The sequence below is a fragment of the Ambystoma mexicanum genome, chromosome 5q (genome assembly GCF_040938575.1).
Source record: "Ambystoma mexicanum isolate Mex_15411 chromosome 5q, UKY_AmexF1_1, whole genome shotgun sequence".
Classification (NCBI taxonomy): domain Eukaryota; kingdom Metazoa; phylum Chordata; class Amphibia; order Caudata; family Ambystomatidae; genus Ambystoma; species Ambystoma mexicanum.
Window position 1 is genome coordinate 1,154,445,101 of NC_090933.1, and position 21,287 is coordinate 1,154,466,387.

At 46.6% G+C, this 21,287-nt stretch overlaps 1 protein-coding gene across 3 annotated transcripts in view; it reads right to left on the minus strand.

Annotated features, from left to right (window-relative positions):
• ZFAT (zinc finger and AT-hook domain containing) overlaps nt 1-21,287 on the minus strand; it is a 1,636,156-nt gene that overhangs the window by 1,119,278 nt on the left and 495,591 nt on the right. For all 3 annotated transcript variants that reach the window (XM_069621667.1, XM_069621669.1, XM_069621668.1), the window contains one exon: nt 12,054-13,462. In XM_069621667.1, coding sequence (XP_069477768.1) covers nt 12,054-13,462 — 1,409 coding nt within the window. The remainder of the gene's footprint in view (nt 1-12,053; nt 13,463-21,287) is intronic.

Here is a 21,287-nt window from a genome sequence, read left to right on the forward strand (position 1 = left end):
AATGACGCCCTTGGACCACAAACCTGAGGAATTTTCGGTGCCCCTTTAGGATGGGAATATGGAAGTAGGCATCCTCCAAATCCAACGACGACAGGAAGTCTCCTTCCTCCAGCTGACCCAGGACGTGCTGGAGGGTGACTATCCGTAACTTTTGCGCCTTGATGAACTTGTTCAGACGTCGCAGGTCCAGGATGGGGCGCCATCCCCCCGTCTTCTTCTTCACGAGGAAGTATCTCGAGTAAACTCCGGAGCCCCGAAGCCTCTTTGGGACGAGTTCGATGGCACCCTTCCTGAGCATCGCCTTTACCTCCAGGAGAAGTTGAGGGACGTGAAGTTCTTTCCTGGCCACGGGGGGGACGCGCGGACACCTTCTTTGAAACTCGAGCGCGTGGCCCCGGGCCAAGGCGTCCAGCACCCAACGGTCGGTGGAGATGGACTCCCACACGCTGACGAAGCACGCCAGCCGGCCTCCCACCGGGGTGCTTCGGTGGGGGCCCGACCCCACGGCCGGTTCAATCCTGCTTCGACGAGGCTTTGCCGCCTTGACCTCCTTGGCGACGACGGCGGGGTCCGCCAGACTTGCCTCGTCCTCTGTAGGCCTCCTGAGACGACGAGCGGGCCGCTTGACGGTAGGTGGAGAAACCGCCGCCGGAACCTTTGGAGGCGCCCTTGCCTCCGCTGCTCCGAAAGGGCGTCCGTCGTTGTTGCAGAACTCCAAGGGCCCGGGCCGTCTCGGTGTCCGCTTTAATGGCCTGAAGGGAATCGTCCACTGTTTTCCCAAACAGGTTGTTCCCATCTAAGGGCATGTCCAGGACTCTGGTCTGAACGTCTTGACGGAAGTCCGTAGCCTTGAGCCATCCACGCCGCCTAAGGCAAACGCTGTTGCCCAACTGGCGGAACCCAGTGTCGGCGATGTCCGTCGTAACGGTAATGGCGTGGTCCGAAGCCACCTCACCTTCCTGCAGGATCTCCAGGGCCTCTGCCCTCTTGTCGTCCGGCAAGGGAGCCAGTTTGTACCACAGCTCCCTGTCGTAGCGGGCCACGATAGCCAAGGCGTTGGCCGCTTTAATCGTCGTCGCTGCAGACGAGATGACTCTGCGTCCCATAGCGTCCAATTTCTTTCCCTCGCCGTCCAGTGGGGAAGTCGATGTGGAGGCCGCTCCCACCCCCGCTTTTTTCCTGGCCGCCGCGGAGACGACAGAGTCCGGGGTAGGCTGCGCCCGGAGGCACAGGGGGGCCGTGTCCGGGACCCGGTACTTTTTCTCGTACCGGTCTCTTCTAGCTGGCGTCGTGGAAGGGTTCTTGAGGAGGGTGAGGCCCTCATCCCAAATGTCGTCCAATAGAGGCACTGCGAGGACCGTCTTCCTCTTGGCCTCGCGCCGCTGATAAAGGAAACCTTCCTTCTTCTTCTCCTCAGGGCAGAGTTGGAAAAGCTTGGATGCCCTGGTGATCATGGAGTGGAACGATCCAATCTCGTCGGGCGGAGAAGCCCTGGTGGGAGGCGACGACGGTACATCCTCGTCGTATACCTCGTCGTCCGTACCTGTCGCTGCCGTGTCAGTCCCTGTATCATCCCCTCGGGTGGACGGGGAGGAGGGCTGGAAGGGGCGCGACGGCTGAAAAGGAGGCGGAGGGTGGATCCTTCTTTTCTTGGTAGGGGGAACACCAGAAGGTCCCGGTTCTGGGTCCCCCGACGGGAGAGGTTCCGTCGGCAACGGTAGTCTCGTCCTTATCTCTGAGCATAAGGACTGTATAGCCAACAAAATGGCCGCCGAGTTGTCTCGCGGCGCTGGCAGAGGGGAATCCGACGGGCGATAGGGGCCCCGTCGGTACCCTCGACGATGTCGTCGTCACCTGCGTCGGGATCCATCCCGACGGGCCGGTCTTCTTCCACGCCGAGGCCGTGGCTTAAGACCTCGACCAGCTCCTCCTCCGAGGTTGAGGCCGAATCTACGACGACACCCTGCCCCCCCCTTTTCTTCCCCACGGGGGATTTCACGGGGGTCCTATCGATGGGCACAAAAGAGGACTCCCTCTGAGGTGGCAGGGAGACTCTGAGCCCCGAGGTCGCCACCACTGGTGTAGCCTCCACAGGCTGAGCCAGGGCCGCCGCGACAGTTTCGATAGAGGGCCTGGCCGGATGGATTAAGGCCTTCACCACCTTAGGTGCGCTCAGCGCCTTATCCTTGAGGGGGGGACACTGCCTCGCTCCCCCTCCGCCTTCGAGCTCGACCGGGGCCTCTCCAGGAGCCTCGCCGGGTGCTCGGCCTTCCTCTTACCCGACCCAGAGCGTTGGCTCGTGGTTGATGGTGCCGGGGAGGGTGCGCCCAGCCTGGCGCCCGTAGAGCCCGACCGTTCGGCGCTCCCGGTGCCAGCGGACTCGCGGTGCTTGGCCTTATGTTGGACCCCCGTCGCCGGGGCGTCCTCAAAGGTCTTAGAAGACCGCTCGGATTTCTTCCTCTTCTTCTCGCCGGACGGGCTCTTCCCTTCCAGCCAGTTGGCAAGACGTTGATGGCGGTCCTTCATGGTCCGCTCCGACATGTTGCCGCAAAACGCACAGTCCTTCTCCACGTGCGTCTTGTCCTCATGTAGGCAGTAAAGACAAAAAGAGTGTTCGTCCTCCTTGAAGACGTTCTGCAGCTGGCATCCAGGGCAGACCCTGAACAGCTTTCCGGGCGTCGAGCTTCCCTTCTCCTGGGCCATGACCGGGCCTGAGAAACTTCTGGAGTTCTCCAAAAGCGTAGCTTGACGAAATCTTCACCCTTGAGGGGCGCAGACGAATCCGACACGGGTCCCCGTTGATCGGATGGTGAGTCGGTGGAGCTTGAGGCTCTTTTGACCGAAAAAACGAAGTTTTTGAGAAAAACGTGAAAAAAAATAGCACTAACGCTCGAGAGCAATAGCACGAGGATCCCAACACATGAACGTGCGGTAAAAATCTGAAGATGGCTGCCAGAGGCGGTGCTTAGGTAGAGGGCAGTCATTGGCTGTGGTCAGTATGACGCAGAGACCAGTGATTGGTTATTACTGCGAAAGACAGATCAGAAACGAAACTGATACTGGTTTTTTCTTTACCGAGGATTCCCAGCCTGACGACGGGGAATATTCATGAGCATGTGAATCCATGCCAGACCCCATGCTGGAGAAACATTTAAAGCTCACGCCAGGGGTATTGCTATCTCCAAAGAAAACGGTATCCTGAAAGTGATTTGTGGAGATATTATGAAAAGTGACTCGACCCTCGCTACCAATATGCTTTGCATCAATCCCCCGAGACCCTTTCGCTTTCTGGCTGAGCGGGAGGTGAGATTCCTGGATAACCCCAGCCTTGTAAGTAAATATGGGGAGGGAGAACGGCCAGGTCGAATTTTAGCAAGGCTCCTCCCCCGAGAGTACGGATGATCCAACATACCGGCTGTAGAGAGACACAATGGCACCCTAGCCACATCACCGCACGACATCAACTCTGAATTAATGGCTTTTTACGAATCCCTCTACTCAAAAGCTGAGAGTGTCCTGACAGCAGAGATCGATTCCTACCCAGGGAGCCTTCCTCTCTCGGTTCTCTCCGCTGAAACCAGCATCACTCTTGAGAGGCCGTTCCCCGATGAGGAATTTTCAGAAGCCATCAATTCATTATCTGTTAAGTCCCCAGGCTCAGACGGCCTCCCAATTGAATTCTAGAAACAGTTCAAATCCCTTCTGATCCCTCACTTGATGGCCCTGTGGGAGGCAGGTGAAGTTGGCAGGCTCCCTCCCTCTCTCCGCGAGGCCATGATAACTGTCCTACTCAGACCCGGCAAGCCCCCAACCCAATGTGGTTCATACCGCCCTCTCTCACTGATTAACTGTGACGTCAAAATTTATGCCAAACTATCAGCTCTACACCTAGCCTCTTTTATGCCATACATCATTCACCTTGATCAAGCAGGATTTATCCCGGGGCGATCCACCTCCTTGAACCTGGAACGCCTGTTCAACGTAACTAGTAGAATCAGCCTCAATGTACAAGCAGTGGCCACCACCCTGGATATGCAAAAAGCATTCGACTCCATGTCATGGGAATACCTATGGCGAGTCCTGAAAAAAATGGTAATTTGGACCCAGTTTCCTCTCCTGGGTTAAGCTACTTTACTCCGATCCAGTGGCTAGGGTCCGCACTGAGGCTAGACGCTCGCCCCTTTTGCAAATAGCCAGAGGGACAAGACAGGGCTGCCCCTTCTCTCCCCTAATCTGTGCCATAGCCATGGAACCCTTTGCCGACATGATACGGCAGTCCCACACGCACAGCGGCTTGCGAACAGCAGGTCAATCAGACATTATCTCCTTAAATGCAGACAATGCTCTGCTTTATATTCGATCCCCTACTACCAACCTCGCCCCGATACTGGAGGATGTGGTCCATTTTGGGCACATTTCTGGACTACGGGTAAACTGCTCCAAATCCACCCTTTTTTGAACTTACAGACTGCACACGCCCCCCCGTCTGACCTCATGGGGTTCACATGGTCCCAATCGAAATTCTCTTACCTTGGTGTGGAGGTGGCTCGCTGCTTTGAGTGCTACTCGAGGAAAACTATCAGAAGTACCTCACGAACCTAGTTGCAAAGACCTCGGGCTGGGCAAGACTTCCAATCTCCCTAGTGGCCGGATAGGGATACTCAAGATGGTTGTACTACCCCAACTTCTATATAGGTTCATCAACCTCCCTCTGTGGCCGGGCGATGGCTTCTTTCAGGCGTTAACCCGCACAGTCAACACTTTCTTGTGCCACTCTGATGCATTCCGACTTCAACTAGGTACATTGACCACTCCCATGGGGAGTGGCGGATTCAGTGCCCCCGATTTCCTCAGCTACTAGCTAGTGGCACAATCCCAATTTGCCTCACACTGGTTCAACACACAGGACCCTCCCCCTCATGTCAGACTTGAGAGACTGGCAGTCAGTGACCGAGATATCCGCTCTCTAATCCTCACACCCACTCCCACCTACCTAGAGTCAACTGACCCAGTTGTTAGTACCTCCCTCGCCCTTTCCAAAACCTGGAAACTATTAGCTACATCCCAACCCTTCCACAGGGACCTGCCACTGTGCAGCTTCCTCCCAGAGGTCCCACATGTACCACAGCCTATCGTATCCCGGTGGGCCGAGGCTGGATACGAATCGCTCCGAGACATCTTTGTGCAAGGAAACTTTCTCGAATGGTCAGATCTCCCACTCTCCCTGAGACGGAAACCATCTGTGTGGCTCCAATACTCATCTCTTCAGAAAACCCTCAAAGCTAACTACCCCAATTTTCCCACGATACTACCTGACAATCCCGTAATTGCAGAGCTGTGCACCTTCGACTCCTCGAGGGGACGAGTGTCTAGATCATATGCCCTACTACAAACCAGAGCTACCCTCTCATTTACTACATTGAACCGAAAATGGGAAGAAGACCTGGGGGTGGAAATGACCGATGAGAGCTGGTCCCGTATGTGTGCACGCACCCATAATGTATCCTTCAACTCCCGATTCAAGTTAATACAGTTTAAAGTACTACACAGATATCACCACACTCTGAGCAGGCTGCACCATGTGTTCAAGGAGCTCTCCCCAAGATGCCCCAGGTGTGGCTCCGATAGTGCTACATATATTCATATGATCTGGTCCTGTCCTCATCGGACACAGTTCTGGGCTGAAATATGCTTCACCATGTCCACTATTCTAGAGCATACCATCAACCCGTCCCCTACACGTTGTCTCTTCCATGACTTCCGGCACTGGGTCGCAACTCTAAAAAACTAGCTGGCCTCTGCATGCTTCTCGCTGTGCGCTGCATCTTAATGCGCTGGCTCCGGCCCGGAGCACCTATACATGCACAGTGGCTCAAGGTGGCCACATGGGCTTCGGATACAGAAGGATCCTGGGCTAATCAACAACCAACACGCTCGAGGCCCAGAGACATCTAGCTGAGGTTCCGCACCTACATGGCCTCCACATATACTGATTCTGATACTGATACTGAACCTCCCAGTCCCAGTCCCACCCCCCCGCCCCCCTCTGTAACCACTTCTTGAACTGTGGCTCCCCAGCCCCTCACCTGTACAACTATTTGTCTCCAGGTTTATAAACATAGAATATGAGCATGCTCAGTATCTGTACTGTATTCACTGTATATGATTGTACCTTCCTCTAATGTCATTCGCTTCTTTTGGTGTTGTCAAGCAGAATAAATAAAAGTTAAAAAAAAAAAATAAAAAATAAAAATAATCCAAACCCCTAAACATAGCTGAAGACCACAGGAAATAAACAGATTAAGCAAAGACTAACCCTTGATATGGGAGGAGGACACCATAGAGTATCTGGGGATACAAATAACACAATATAAGGGACTATGGGGCAAACATAACCCCACACTGGAAACACCTAAAAAGACTACTTACACCGATGGGACGCCCAGGAACTCTCCTGGTTCGTACAAATAGCAGCAGTAAAAATTACACTACTGCCCCGCCTACTGTCCATAGTCCGCTCACTCCTGGTCAAGATTCCACCCCGCATGTGTAAGACATTACAGTCCAAAATTGGATCCTTTATATGGCAGGGGAAGAAACCTAGAGTACAACAGAGTCCTGACACGATCACCACTCTTGGGGGGTTGGGAATCCCCGACAGAGAGATACATTCTTGCGGCACAAGTAGCGCCCATGTCGAAATGGGCAACAGAAGGGACACATAAGGGTTGGTGTGAGATTAAACAAGGGGTCACATCCATCCTCTTGAAAGCTCTACATGCCATTCGAACCACTGCCTGTGGGGCAGGCGGACAGCTGTGAGAAGCTACAAAGGTATCACTACGCAGATGGGATCAAGCCCTTAGAAGGGGGAAGGTACCAGGGGACTAGGTCCTTATACCCCAATGGCTCATAATAATGACTTCACCCCTGGTCAGAGAAAGACATTCTGGGATGCTTGGAAGGGAGAGAAACCCCTAGTATTAAAGGACTTATCAGAACAGGAAGCCCCTACAGTTGAAGAATGTTAACATACATTTGGTATAGGTGAGGGTGAATGGTTTAAATATGTACAGGTCAGAGACTGGGTCTTGCAGAAAGATGTTACAAAAGCAGGCACAAGAGCCCTGATAGGACTGGAACTAACCCTCAGGAGGGATTGACAACAAAAGGATTAGCAAGATTATACAAACTGCTGGATCGGGCAAAGCTGGGAGAACAACTCCCATACATGAACAAGTGGGAAAAAGATTTTGGAGGCCCAATCACGGGAGAGGTGTGGGAACACATTTGGAGGTGGGCACATAACATTTCTAAAAGCACATCTATCAATGAAATGGCATACAAACTTTGCTTTAGATGGTACTTGATACTACACTGGTTACATGGGATAAATACACACTACCCTCCCAGTATTGGAGACAATGCGAGGAAATAGGGGATTTACAACACATTTGGTTGATATGCCCAAAAGCTATAACATACTGAAGAGAGATCTTGGAGCACATAAAAAAGATCCCAGGGGCACAATTGCCATACTCACCCACGGAAATCTTCCTGGGGGCAGAGGTAGAAGGGGTATATGTGGCAAGTGGCAACAGAGCAGAGCTGCCCTCATCATGCACCTCCTGATGGCTGCACGCACAACCTTAGCCCAAGGATGGAAAACGGTAGAAGGACCTGTCATAGCATGGTGGTGGGTGAAGATTTGGGAGAGGCTGACCGATGGAGAAAGTATGTGCGCTAAAAGCAGGGAAGTACAACAAGTTCCTGGCAATATGAAGCGCTTTCCATGAATACGTACAGGACAGAGAAGCCCAATTTCATAAACCAAAGTTACTTAGGTATGTACACATGATCTGACCAGAACAGAACACTACTCATCCTTCTTGGTAAGGAGGGACATTGGAATGAAAACCCAGAACAATGGAAATGAACCATACAGGATGGGGGATAGGGAGGAGGGTGGTGGTGGTTGTGGGGTTTGTTAACAAAATATAAAAGTTAATGTTTGCTAAAACCGTGTAGCATACTAATGGATGTGGTAACTGTATAACATGTGACGTCAACTGTGATTAAAAGAAATATGGTAAACTGACTTGAAGTAGCGAACATGAATGACCCAAGCTTGAGGCCAGCTTCAGAATACTGGAGTTGTCTCAAACTGGAAAGAGTAGCAATATCACTGTGAGTGGCCCAGGAAGCACGTTGTGAAAAACAACATTAATAAATGCATGATTGGTTATAAAAGTTACCAGGTGTTGCAAACACAGACTCCTTTTTCAATAATATATTTCTGCAGGAGAATAAGTGACATGGCTAAACATTCAATCACACAATTCACATCTCTGAAAGGTTCTAATTGTGAAGAATATTACAAACATTTTGAAAGCTATGACAACAGATAGCTTGTGATGGAGTAAGCAATGAACTCTTATTTAAATGCAAGTATAAATTGTCATACTGTACTTCCTTATGCCTCTTCAAAGATTGTAATTACCAACAGTTACTGAAGGCAGATTATTACCATGTAACTGTTTAGACATGGCCCAGAAGCTAACCTTCAACAGTGCATTAAAAGTGCAGACATGGCTGTGTTGCTTCACAACAAATAAACTTAATTTGGCAGGGAGGATAGAACACACCGTAAATTGCTGTGAAGTCAATGAAGGTTATTGTAAAAACATAGCCTTTGTGAGTTTAAATATTGTCAAACTGGTATACCATAACAACCGCAAATGAAAGGCGCTATACATCAAAGAGGAAAATCACAATCTACTTGAAAACAAGTGTACATTGAAACAATTACACTAGCTTGCAAAACACTAATTTTTAAGTGGAAATGCTGCAAAGTAACACAAAGCACCGATTTATCCACTGTGACGAACACTTGGATATCGTCCCTTCTCCCATGGTGGGGGGGGCCTTCCCATGGGGCAAGGGTGGTTCGGCCACAGTCCAATATTCCCCTTGGGGTTGGTGCACAAAGGGAATATCACATAGGGAGAGAAAACCCTTATGGGATGAGGGATGATGAACGTGGTATACATCTACACCTTCACAACCTCCCTCACCCTCTTACCCTGTTACAGGATCCCATAGTCCCCTACACTTCCATGAACTTGTGCAATGTAGACACGTCCACCTCCTTCACAAGTACTGAGATGAGTAAGAGTAGGGACTACCAATGTAAATTCCACTACAACACTGTGACAAAGAACACCTGTGACTCACTGGAAGTCCTCAAAATCAGTACTGGGACGAGGAAGAAGTGCACAGGCATGAAGAGCACTCCTAGAAACACTGTTAAGTGGGCTAGTGATTCCCGAACCCCTATTGGTCAAGCTGCATTAAAAATAGAAGAGGGAAAACAGGAAGAAGAGAGAATCCTTCTCTGGAGGAATCACAGGTCTGGGGAAATCTCGAGAAGCTGAAGAACAGAATGGGCTGCAGAACATGGGGCTTACCGAGTCTACACAAGGGCTCCCAAGCGGTCCAAAGTGGAAGGACCCTTTGGCTAGAGGGAGAAGCAGCAGTCCAGGGGGGGCAAAGCCAGAGGACTGCACGGTCAAGAGGAGATGTGCTCGCAGCGAGGGATCAAATGCTGCGGAGACGCTGCAGCACGCCGGCAAAGGGGAGAAGACGGCATAAGCCCAAAATCGAAAAAGAAAGACCCCGAGACTGACCAAAGACTACCAGGAGAGACCCTAAAGGTACAGGGGTGACCGGGACGGTTGTTAGGGGCAGAAGAGAGCAGTGGGATACATTGACTCAGCTAAAACAGGGGAAGAAAGGAAATTTCCTGACCACCCAAGAAAGAAACCAAGAAACACTGGCTGGGACCCGCACCCAATGAAGATTACCATTGTCAGTCATCTTCATAGTCGCAGTACTTGGCAGGATAGTGAACCAGGTCTACCACTCTAGCAAGAAGGAACTGTGATACTGGTCTTCCTTGTGGCTTTTCCTGGCTGAGAGGAGAGCCAAGTAAAGCAAACCAAAGAAGAGAAGCTAGGGTCTGGGACCCACAAGTAGTTCACCACGAGTAGTCTTCTTCGTGGCAGGACTTGGCCAAGAGTAAAGCCAAGTAAAGCGATCCAAAGAAGAATGGAGACCAGGTTCTGGGACCAGCAAGCAGAGAGGAATACAAGGAACCTGGGATGGTGACCAACAACAAGTGAATCTTGAGAAGAGACCAGCGGGAGGGAAGCATACTCCCTGATGTTGTGAGAACTGCTTGAAAGAAACCTAGAGGAAGGGAGTCACTCACCTGGACATTGAGAACCACATGAGAGAAGCCAAGAGAGGTAAGGCACTCTATTGACATTGTGGGGAGCCTAAAAAAGACACGGGGAAGGGAGCCATTCCCCCTGGTGTTTGGGACCACAGTGAGAAGCCTGAGTGAGACCAAGAGAGAGGAGCCATTCCCTTGGTATCAACATTTTGATCCAGAGAACCTTGCTACTTTGGAACTTGGTTTTTCGTACACTTTGGAACTGTCTTTTGCCCCAATTTAGAACCTTGCTTTGGACAAGAAAATGAGACATGGGGGAGGGGAGTCATTCTGTCAGGAAAAGTTACCATGTACATCTGGAACTCTAATCCTTCTGGCTCAAGAAGGCCCACATCCTTTCTAGTTTAGTTGATGAGGTAAGGGACGAAAATAGGTTTTGGACACAGGACAGTGGACTACTTACTTTTGACGGACATCCTGACAGAATCCTTAGTGTTTGGTTTGACGCAGAGAAATCCCTTTTAGTAATCATGTAGGTTTTCCCTTATTTTCTTTTGAATAACAGTGTATGCCAACCAATATACCACTCCTGTGTCACTCCCCTACCGCTGCAGCCTTACAGCACGATATTGCATTGCTAACAGCTGCAGTTCAAAGTTAAGGTACAAAAAGAAAACAGAATTGTATCAAACAGCCGACGTACACACATACATGATAACATTGTCAGGAGGGTCCTACAATTCCATTAGTGTCCTACAATTCCAGGATGGTGCCCATCAAAATAGTGCTTTAGATATAAAGTGATGGCCTAATAAAAGGCATTCTGCATTTCAGGGCAGACTAATCTGAAGGATTGGGACCAACATTCTTTGGTTTAATAAAACACAAAAGGGCGAAAAACAAATATATCAAGCAACTTGAAAATATGAAAAGCTTGTAAAAGCAAAATTCAACAACTCTCACCACAACTTACAGAGCTGCCTTAGCTTCTAGTAAATGGTTGACACTTAAGCATGGCTTTTACCAAGATGAATTCAGACATCTACAAGAGCTCTGGCAGAGATCTAAAGCTATTCCATAGAAAGACCTAAACATTAACCCATGAAAGTCAATACAACTCTTCCATTCTAACCACCCAAAATGACTTGCGAAGTAGTCTAGGATTGTTTCCTCTATCAGTTTTTCAACCATCACCCTCCGCCCAAAGATTTATTTAATCTCTTCTTTCAGTCAAACATCCAAAAGCTGTAAGACATTTGTGTGTGGGTAGATTTAGGCTAACTGGTTGAAGTTAACATGTTCTATGGCAATGTATTCTATTATGACGCACTTTGAAATTGCATTGCATGACTGCAGAGAATCTAGAATGCTACCAGCTGCTGGATATAAGGCAAGGTAATCAAATCTATTATTCTCTAGCAAGAATTCATTGGTTTCTCGTTCCGAAGAGGATGACATTTTGAACCATCTGTATGCCTCCAAAAAGCCCTCCAAGATATAGCAACTGCTTTTTCGGAGTCTAAACCTGAATACCTTATTGCGCCCCTTTGGCTTTTCAACTTAATAGCTTGTAGAATGTCCACAACTCTGTGGGTAATACAATGGAGGCAGATTTTGGTTGGCCCAAGCCTTCAACATTGCATGCAACAAAGCCATCATTAACCAGAGAACGTTGCTTTTTGCACACCACCACCTAATTTTTACTTGATCATGAGCTGCAGCAAAACAAAGTCAAAACATTTTGGAAAATACATTTCATTACAATCACTGACAATTTTGTATGCCAGTATATTACAAACAATTCAATGTAATACCTTACCACAATATGCGCATTCATGGTCCCCATAAACCTTCCGAATCCTCTCAAATAGATCCATATTCATTTCTCTTTTAAGCAAACCCTCTACAATTTGCATAAATGCTGCACTTTCCTTCTTATTTTCACACGTAGCATTACGAGTGGTTGTTTGCTGAATGGGATCGGGTGTCAGAGCAGTGTTCTCCAATTCTAAGTAACTTTGGTGTGGCGCCATGCTGGCTTCCGATTCTTTTAGAGGAGGCTCTGTAAATATTGCAGTGACAGACGGCTCATCAGTGATCTTTACTTCTTGTGTAACATCTAAGGATTGAGTTACAGATGGTGAAAACAATCCTTCAATTTTGACAGTGAGTGAAATATTTGAAGAGTATTTTTGTTCCTCAGGTTCATCAGAAATAGAAGTCACCAAATTGATTGAAGAAACTTGGGTGGAACTGTTTGGTTTCTCAGATTCTTTTGATGACTGTTTTATCGCACTTTCATTCTCAAGTTCATGATTTGGAGAATTTACAGAACAAATTACTTCTATTTCTGATAGGCTGTTATGACCATTATGCATACCATTGATGCTTTCTTCTGGAGGCAACTCTTCTACCACAACAGGGTGTTTAGAATTTGGTACAACCAGCTTGGCTCTGGTATGTGCTCCATGCTCTTTAAGTGCTGCCTGTTGGATATCACCTCCTGGTTCCAGGAGACAATAGCTTTGGTTGACAGAACTGGTAAATACAAAATTTTCTTGAAGATTGCCGTGGCTTTCTTTTATGTGTGTTCGCAACCTAACAGAACTGACAAACTTCTTCAAGCACACTGAACAAATATATACAAATGGATGTTTTCGTACATGCAGATCAAGTGCTTGGTACTTTGTAGCTCCGTACCCACACAACTCGCAAGCAAAGGGCCTTTCATCCCCATGGACCAGCATGTGACGGTCACGGTCAAGCTCATTCTTGAACTTGCGTTCACAAATATTGCAGTCATACAAAAGCTGCCTTTTGCCTTCCCTTGTCAATAAGCAGAGTAGATCATAAGAGTCCTTCACTTTTATGTCCTGGAAGTCATGTGTTTCCTTGATGTGCCTGATGAGATTTTTCACATCAGAATACTTCTTTTTGCAGAAGCGGCAGTGCTGTTTTATCTTTTTGTGGACACGTTCTACATGCACTTTGAGGTGACCTTTACTTAGACAGGTAAATGAGCAGTAGTCACAAGCAAAGTTTTCCCCTGTATGTTTCCTCATGTGAACATTGAGATTTGCTTTGATGGCACTGGCATAGGTACAGTGTGGACACTTGTATGGCTTTTCATTTGTATGGATCCTCAAATGAGCCTGAAGAGAGTGTTTGAACTTGAACACTTTATTGCAAGACTCACAGGTGAAGATTTTGAGCTGGGTAGAAGCTGTTCTGAGAAACAAAACACACATTAAATATTGTTAACAGTCCAGATAGCAAGCAAGCATGAACTCGCAGCAAAACTTAAGTAGGGTGAATTAGATTGAACATTTCAATAACCCTCCATACACACTTAATTGTGCCTAGGTCTCATATTAACAGCTAGAGAAAGAAGCAAGAGTGGGTCAACATAAAGAGAGTAAAATACAAATGTTCTGACAACAACACACATTTGTGGTCCTTTCAATTACTGAATTAAAAGAGCAGGGTATTCTTTTTTTGGCTGGAGAACAGATGTTGAAATGCCCATTTCCTCCAAGTAGGAGGGAGGAAGGAATAATAAAATGTTGGATTAAAAAAAAAAAAGAAAACACATTTGAATGCATAACTAGTGGATCATTTAATTGCAAAATCACGTACAGATATGCAGTTGTTCCGTTCCTGAAGGGGCATCAAGTGTAGGTTTGCTCTAGCATCTAATGCATGAAGTTCTAAGGCTAAACCTAAAGCCATATTTTTGTCTCTTTTGTAGTTTGTTGATCAACATTTTGGCCACACTAGTATACAAAGCTCCCAAGTTTCATCATATCACGAGTGAGACGCCAACCCGTGCTCTTTATTTTGTAATTCTTTGACTTGTAGTTATCCTAAATTTTGAATGGGAAACAAACGAGCATTGGCAATGCCAACAGTTTGGGCTTTTGTGTAGGCATGGCAAAGGCACTTGCCAGACACAGCCGTGACAGTATTAATTGCCCATTGATGGTAGGAGATACAAAATGGTGCAAGTATATGGGCATCATTAATAGCAGTGCCTCGCAAATGACTACATAAGCCAAATGCAGATTAAAGACAAAATATAAAATTTGGCTTTGCCAATGCTTATTTTTAACAGCACTTCAGTGAAGGACACGCAAAGTGCTTATGAATCAAGTGGCTGAAGGCAGACACCAGTAGCGGATTTACAACTCCAATTAAGTCATTAACTCTCAGAAGAATGCTTTTAAAAGACACTGGTGGGTACTTCCAGTATAAAGTGTGATGGTGAGTCTTGATTAAAGCAAGCTCAAAGAGTTTCCATGAGGAGGTGGTTTGGGCGGGGAGGGGCAGGAACTGGGTGAGAATGGATGGGCTGTCAATGGATAGGCAAATAACCCAAAAACACCTTCAAGCCACTGTGTCTCTCTACTCATATGCCATTTCTCCCTATCTGTGCTATAATGCAATACTTTCGGCATATAGGTGTCGCAATCGACAACAGGGACACTCTGCAGTATATAGGTAGATTGCATAATAGAGATATGAATCGATTATAATGCCCAACATAAAGCTACATTGCTTTTGGGTGTAAAAGGGAGGGCAAGACATATTGATATGAAGGGAATCCTTCCTCACATATTGGAGTGCCTAAAACATGGACACAAACAATATTGCATCTTTAGTGCATTTGAAACAATCTCCCTTAGTTTATCCAAGAAGGAATTGTCAACTGGTGCTAAAGAGGGTAAAGGTTGGCCCAACAAGGAATGTATGTAGGTAAAGAGGTGAGGTAACCTCATTGGGTAGCGCTTAGGTCACTCCCTAAAAATAGCCAACTGATAATCTGAAAAAAGCAGGAATACGAAAGGATGTGGTAAAGGAGGAAGCAGAAATTGGCACAGAAGGCTTTAGAGGATCTAGTGGAGGTTGTGGAGAAGAAAGATGCCAGTGGCTTCTGGATGATGGTGGGGAACGCTGCCAATACTAATGTTAATTATGTAATTGAAATAATTGTGAAAGCTGCGTTCTGATTGCCACACTTTGCTTATATCTTTTCTAAAGAAGATATTTTATATAGAGGACAGGGAGAGACATTTGACACCCATAGGCAGTCTAGACCATCAAGGGATAGTCTTTCTGAGTGAATCTATCAAGATGCTATAAAGACGATAATAGTGCAAAGATCCAATAAGTCCCCAGGGCCAGATTTTATACCATCGAGCTCCGTAACCCACCACCCAAACCGGCACTGTTTGAATATTTTTTGATTATTGCCCCGATTTATAAGAAAGGGGTCACATCATTGCCCAGCTTGTATACCCTGATTAACTATTAGATGCTTCTTCCAAGATCATGGGCAGTGTAAATCAGGAACATCTGTTGAATTGGGTGAATTCAAATAACATTTTTCACGGACATACAGCTGGGGATCCGGGAAGGGCTTAGTACAGTGAACCGGGTACTGAATCTCTTGCTGCCAACAGAGAAATCTCTAACTTAGCCGGGATCTAGTATCAACCTATCTACCTATCTTGAGCAAGGGTGTGTTTTGGCACTGACCCACTTCAATTTATAGATAAATGGTTTACAACCAACTTTGGAGCAGACTACCTGACCTCCCACGGGTGAGAACAAGAAGACTGACACTCATGGCACATGCAGAATACGTTGTCCTTATTGCAGACACCCAGTCTTATAATTATTATTACTAGCTGATTATACAGGGCTTACGTCAGGAAGAAAACTAATTAAATGTAAATGTATTATTACAGGTTATTGGGAAAGATTAATATCAATCTTATTTATAGGGTGAATGAGGATCCCATAGAAAAAGAAAAATAATTTTATTATTTAGGGATAGGTTTTTCATTGCGTACTGTGGTAAAACGATCCAGGCCACAGCTGCTATTTATTTATCACTTTACCAAATTCATAGGATCACAATCTGTGCCACTAATGAAGACGGTGTATAAGGCTAATTCGTGCGTAATTGGAGTATATGGACCTGAGATCTTGGTGTCTGAGCCAGAATTAAATTTCAAATGATGGAAAACAATTTTACAGAATGCTGTTATCACTCCCACGGGGTGCCCCTAACATTAGCGGTACACTCTGAGCTAGGATTAGGCTACATGGAGGACCAATGCTCTATGGCCCTGATTCTACTGTGTGGGTTGCAACATGGGTTAACCCACGTGCTAACCTATCAAGAGACATCATCTTAAATATCATATTGCATACTGGAGTCCACAGAATTAGGTGGATAGCTCATGTGAAAGATATTCGAGTTAATCAAAACTCCTTATTGGCTTGTAAAGCCTGAATTGTTAGACAAAGTCTGTAAAGGGAAGGTGAAGGCACTCGGTCCATTTGCTTTAAGAACGTAGAGAAAACATAGAACTTGAGAACCCTGCAAATATGGCACATTCAAGAGCTTCAACCACAAGGAGATTGGAACCCTATCTGGAATGGTGCCTACAGATCAGACAGCACAAGAAGCTGGTTCCAACGAAATGTAACCTTATCAACCTAACACAGTTGTGTGAAGCTGGAGTCAGGGACATTGCATTTTATTGGTTATACTGTAGTCTGTTGTGCATGGCTGCGTTAGTATTGCAGTCCGGCTGCGAGAGCGGGCAGGGGAAAATACTATGGGCCTGATTCATGGAAGTGTTTTAAAATGGCACAACGGGTATACATGGCACCACAGAAGTTACACATGATCGACAGAAAGCTGTTGCATAACTGCCCGAGTTGTGGAGGTGAGGAAGCACATTTCTGGCACATGGTTTGGACATGTTTGCTTATAGCAGGCTACTGGCAGGAAGTGAAACAGAAAATGAACACCCTGTTAGGTAGACAATTGGAATGCATACCCCAGGTCTGCCTACTAACGCTCCTTCCTGGGAATATGAAGGTAAAGAGGACAATCTAATAGGATAGCAAAGTTTTGGATAACTTTGGCAGCCCGCCATATACAAATCAAATGGAAAAATTCCTCAGAGCCGCAGCTGCAGCAATGGGCCCAGGACATAATAAAGTGGGCAGCAGCTAAATTAGCCATAATTAAAGAGAGAAGGGCGGTGAGGATGTAGAAACCCTGATATTACAGTGGGGCACCCTGCTGGATGACATACGCACATCACCGGATGATCTTCCCCCATGAAAGATTTAAGACACTGAGATTAAGATGAAATGCAAGAGATCATGGCCCGGTCAGGAGGCGGACGAGATCTGAAGGGTGGACTGCTGCTAACATGTTACTCATTCCAAAAGGTTGGACAATTGCCTGAGTTGGTGGGGAAGGAGAGCGGAAGGGGGAGGGGGTTGTTTAAAAGATGAAGTCACAAACAGCAATGTCGAAGAAGCAAGCAGGGCAGGGGAGAAAGGGGGGTGTGGGCTGTTAAGGCGGAGATGTATTCTCATTGTTTCTGAAACTGAATAAACATATTTCAAAAAACAAAACCATTATACTAAAGACACTTATCGCAACTGAGCCGAGAAATGTGAGCAAGGGGGTCTAGTCTTTGGAAGTTGCTCCATTCTGCCGAGAAGTTTAAATTCACGGCAGCTGACAAACGGCGTGAGGGGGAAGTGCAGAAGTTGGGTAATGCTGCAAACTGCGCATAGAACGGGTAACACAATATGGGAGAGGACGATGTGGGAAGCGAAGCTGAAGTGAACTCTGACAGGGTTTGAGGAAAACGGGTGATAGAGGGCTTGCCGCGGGTGTCGTAAAAGCAGCGGGAGCCGAGCCGAGTGAAACTGAATACACAGAGCTTCTGCAGCTGACGGGACGCACGCTGAGCCAACATAGTGCACGCAGAAGAAACAAAGAGGCACGAGAAGCATTCAAAGCACCCGGTAAGCCCGGGGAAGACGGACGTGTCACCGGAGTATCTAAGAATGCATGTTGCTCCATGAAAGTAATGAGAAAAACCTGTGAAGGGTTTAGCGTGGTATTAGACAATACAGGTCTCTAGGCCCATACCTGAAAAGAGGAAATACAACAAATACAAGTACGAATGTTGAAACAAACTTTGTGAAACTGGAGGTGATAGGACAACAGTGGGAAAACATCACTTTGTAGGCAAAAGGAAAGATAACTGCATAGAAGTCTCCTGGCAGGAGAGTATACAAGGCAAGGTCAAGTGTTGAAAGCCTGGCAGGAGAGTATGTCAGGGAAAGTGAAATGTTTGAAAGGCTGCATCGAAGACCTGGCAGCAGAGTACACCAGGCAAAGTCAAAAGGTGTGTAATAAACTACAATGGAAGAGAATCTCAAGGAAGACCCATGTCTTTGAGATAGTGACTCCTTTTCTAGGTGGAGAGAAAACCTGGCATTGGCGTATACCAGGTGACCTGCGAGTCTGGGACCCACACCCAGATTGCAAATATTGGAAAGAGAAACCAAAGAAGGGTTTATGCCTTTGAGATATGGAGTTGTCTTGAATATAAGGAGGCATGTGGGGAAGGAAGCAATTCCCTGGAACTGTGAGCACACCGAGAGGAGGATGTTATGCTCTTGGGTTACAAGGAACTTGCTTATTCATTGTTTGAACTTCTGCATATTGGTGAAAAGGAAGCTGGTGAAGGTAGCCATTCCCTGGAGGTATAAACCTTGTCCATTTTGAACTTTTTAGTTTGAATCACACCTTTATGTTGGATTTAAACATTTGAACACTTGAGAATCAGAGACAATATCCTTTGCACCTTTGTTTAGAGTGTGAGGGCCAGAATAGGATTATGGACACAGGACATATTTGGCTTTGGACAACTTGGCAAAGGTCAGACCCTCTTCGTTTTTGGTTGAGGTAGGGAAATACCTCCTAGGTTAGGGATAGTGAGGCATTTTCCAACCCCATCTTTATTTGAATTCAAGTTTCTAAAAGGAAATCACGAGTCCTCTCTGTCTGTGTCTCATTTTTGGCTCCTCACAGGTGGATTTAATTTTTGGTACAGTGAGAGATAATGGTCTCTGGATAGTCTCATCACTCAGATATGGCTTACTTGGGAAGGGTCTCTCGGGCTTACGAGGAACACCGGGGAATTCATTAGGTGGTTTGAAGTCTCTTCTTAGCTCTACCGAATTCCCAGTAGCATTTAGTAATTAGATGGCCTCTGAGAGGGCTTTGGCGATTTGAATGGCCGTCTTCAGGGAAGGAAGCTGCTGAAGTACATTTTTTTTTAGATATGGGGGTAAAGCCTGGATAAATTGTTCCAAGGCAATAGCCTCGAAGGTTCTGGACACATTTATTTCGTATAAGCGTGGGGTTTGGGGATGGTTGATCGTTTGGTACGAGACGTGTACGTCTCCTCATAATAGAGAGGCCAAATAACAGACTTTCAGGCCTTCATCCCACTGAAATTGGTCCTCTAGTCATTTAAAGTTGGTATGGAAAGCCCCTAGGAAACCTCCTTTGTGCTAATGTTGTAGAACCCCCTGAGGGAGAACTCAGTGGCTTTGTCTTAACCATAGTCGGTCAAGACTTTCCGGATGGTGTTGCTCAGCTCGGGCCTGATTGTCAATCAGTCTTTCTAAGAGGGCCTCGAGGGACGACATATTGGCTCAGAGATTGGCAATTTCTTGGGGATAAAATCAGAGCGAAGGGTGTCAAGGTGGTCTTCCTCCTAGGAATCAATGGGCAGTGGGGTCGGCAGTTGCTGTAGGACCAGGTCTCTCCAGTTTTAAAGGTGGACTACTCGGTCCTAGCAATGGCTTTATGCTTAAACGTCCTATAAATGGAGAGGTGGTTAATTGAACTGACCATAAAATATGGATGAGGGTCTGGTTGTTTTAGGTCACCGATATCCCACACTGACGCCATATATGGTGAAATAGAAGGACTCGGACTACATTGGGTCATAGTTAAAGATGTTTATTTAAATAAAAAGCAAAATGCCTAACTAGCCCTATCGCTATGAGGGAAGTTCCATACCTATCAAGAATAAAGCTAAGGGTGCACGTCCAGTCCAAAGTTAAAAAGTCTTCTGTCCGAACCCTAACCAACTAACTAGCCCTACCACTTTTAGAAAACACCCAACTAAAAGGTAAAAGAGTAGGCATGCACAATAGCCTCGGTATGGCCTTTTGCCTGGCCCAACTTGTAATGGACTTGCTATCGGTCTCAAAGATCTTTTAGAGCACAATGGTATAGTAGTCATAATCTTGGTATAGAGTCTCTTGGTAAAAATCATAATTATCTTCTGGATGGGGTTCACGCATCCCCCTTGATAAAGAAAGAGGGGAGTCACTCTTAGTGCGGTACCACTTGCCCAGAACCCTAGGGACGGTCTTGCTTAGCAGGCCACCTCCCTACCAACAAAGGTGGTGGTTCCCCTCTGGGGAGAAGGGATGAATTGCCCAGAGTCGTCAAACCTGGATTTGTCACAGTGGGGAGTGGGATTAGGTGGATAAACAGACTACTTAATGTCATGCATATCAGTTTGGCCAGAGATAGGCATATTGACCCAACAAGAATGGGGACATCTCTAAACATAAGTCTAGAAAGATGTGCAAACAACAGTGCTACCCCTAGGGTACACACAATGTATGCTACGATCGCTAAATATGGCACTTAACCATTAAACAAGACTGTGGCTCTGTCATCTCTTGGAATGTCACAGTCTCTCATAATGTTTTTAAGCAGCTTGAAGATCATGGCCTAGCTGAAGAGGCATTTGGATGCTATGGTTATGCTACCAAAAACACATATGACATTGAAAGAGCACTCAATGTTCTCCCAAGGAATAATTGTTACACAGAATGCAACAGGTTTTCAACTTCTGAAAGTTGACACTGATCCAGAGGGAACATCTTTTACTGTAGTGGGCAGATTATTTTGACATTGTGTTGTCTTGGTCAATGTATATGATCCTGATCTGGATGATGCAGTGCACTTTGACACTGTATCAGGCAGATTGCAAGAATTTCTGGCCTTTAAAATAATTATGGGCAGAGACTTAACAGTGTAAAAGACCTCATACGAGATAGATCAACAAATAAGGTGAGACCATTGTGTAATGCAGCTAAAGCCTTGGTAATGCTATATATACGGTTTAGCAGATGCATGGAGAGA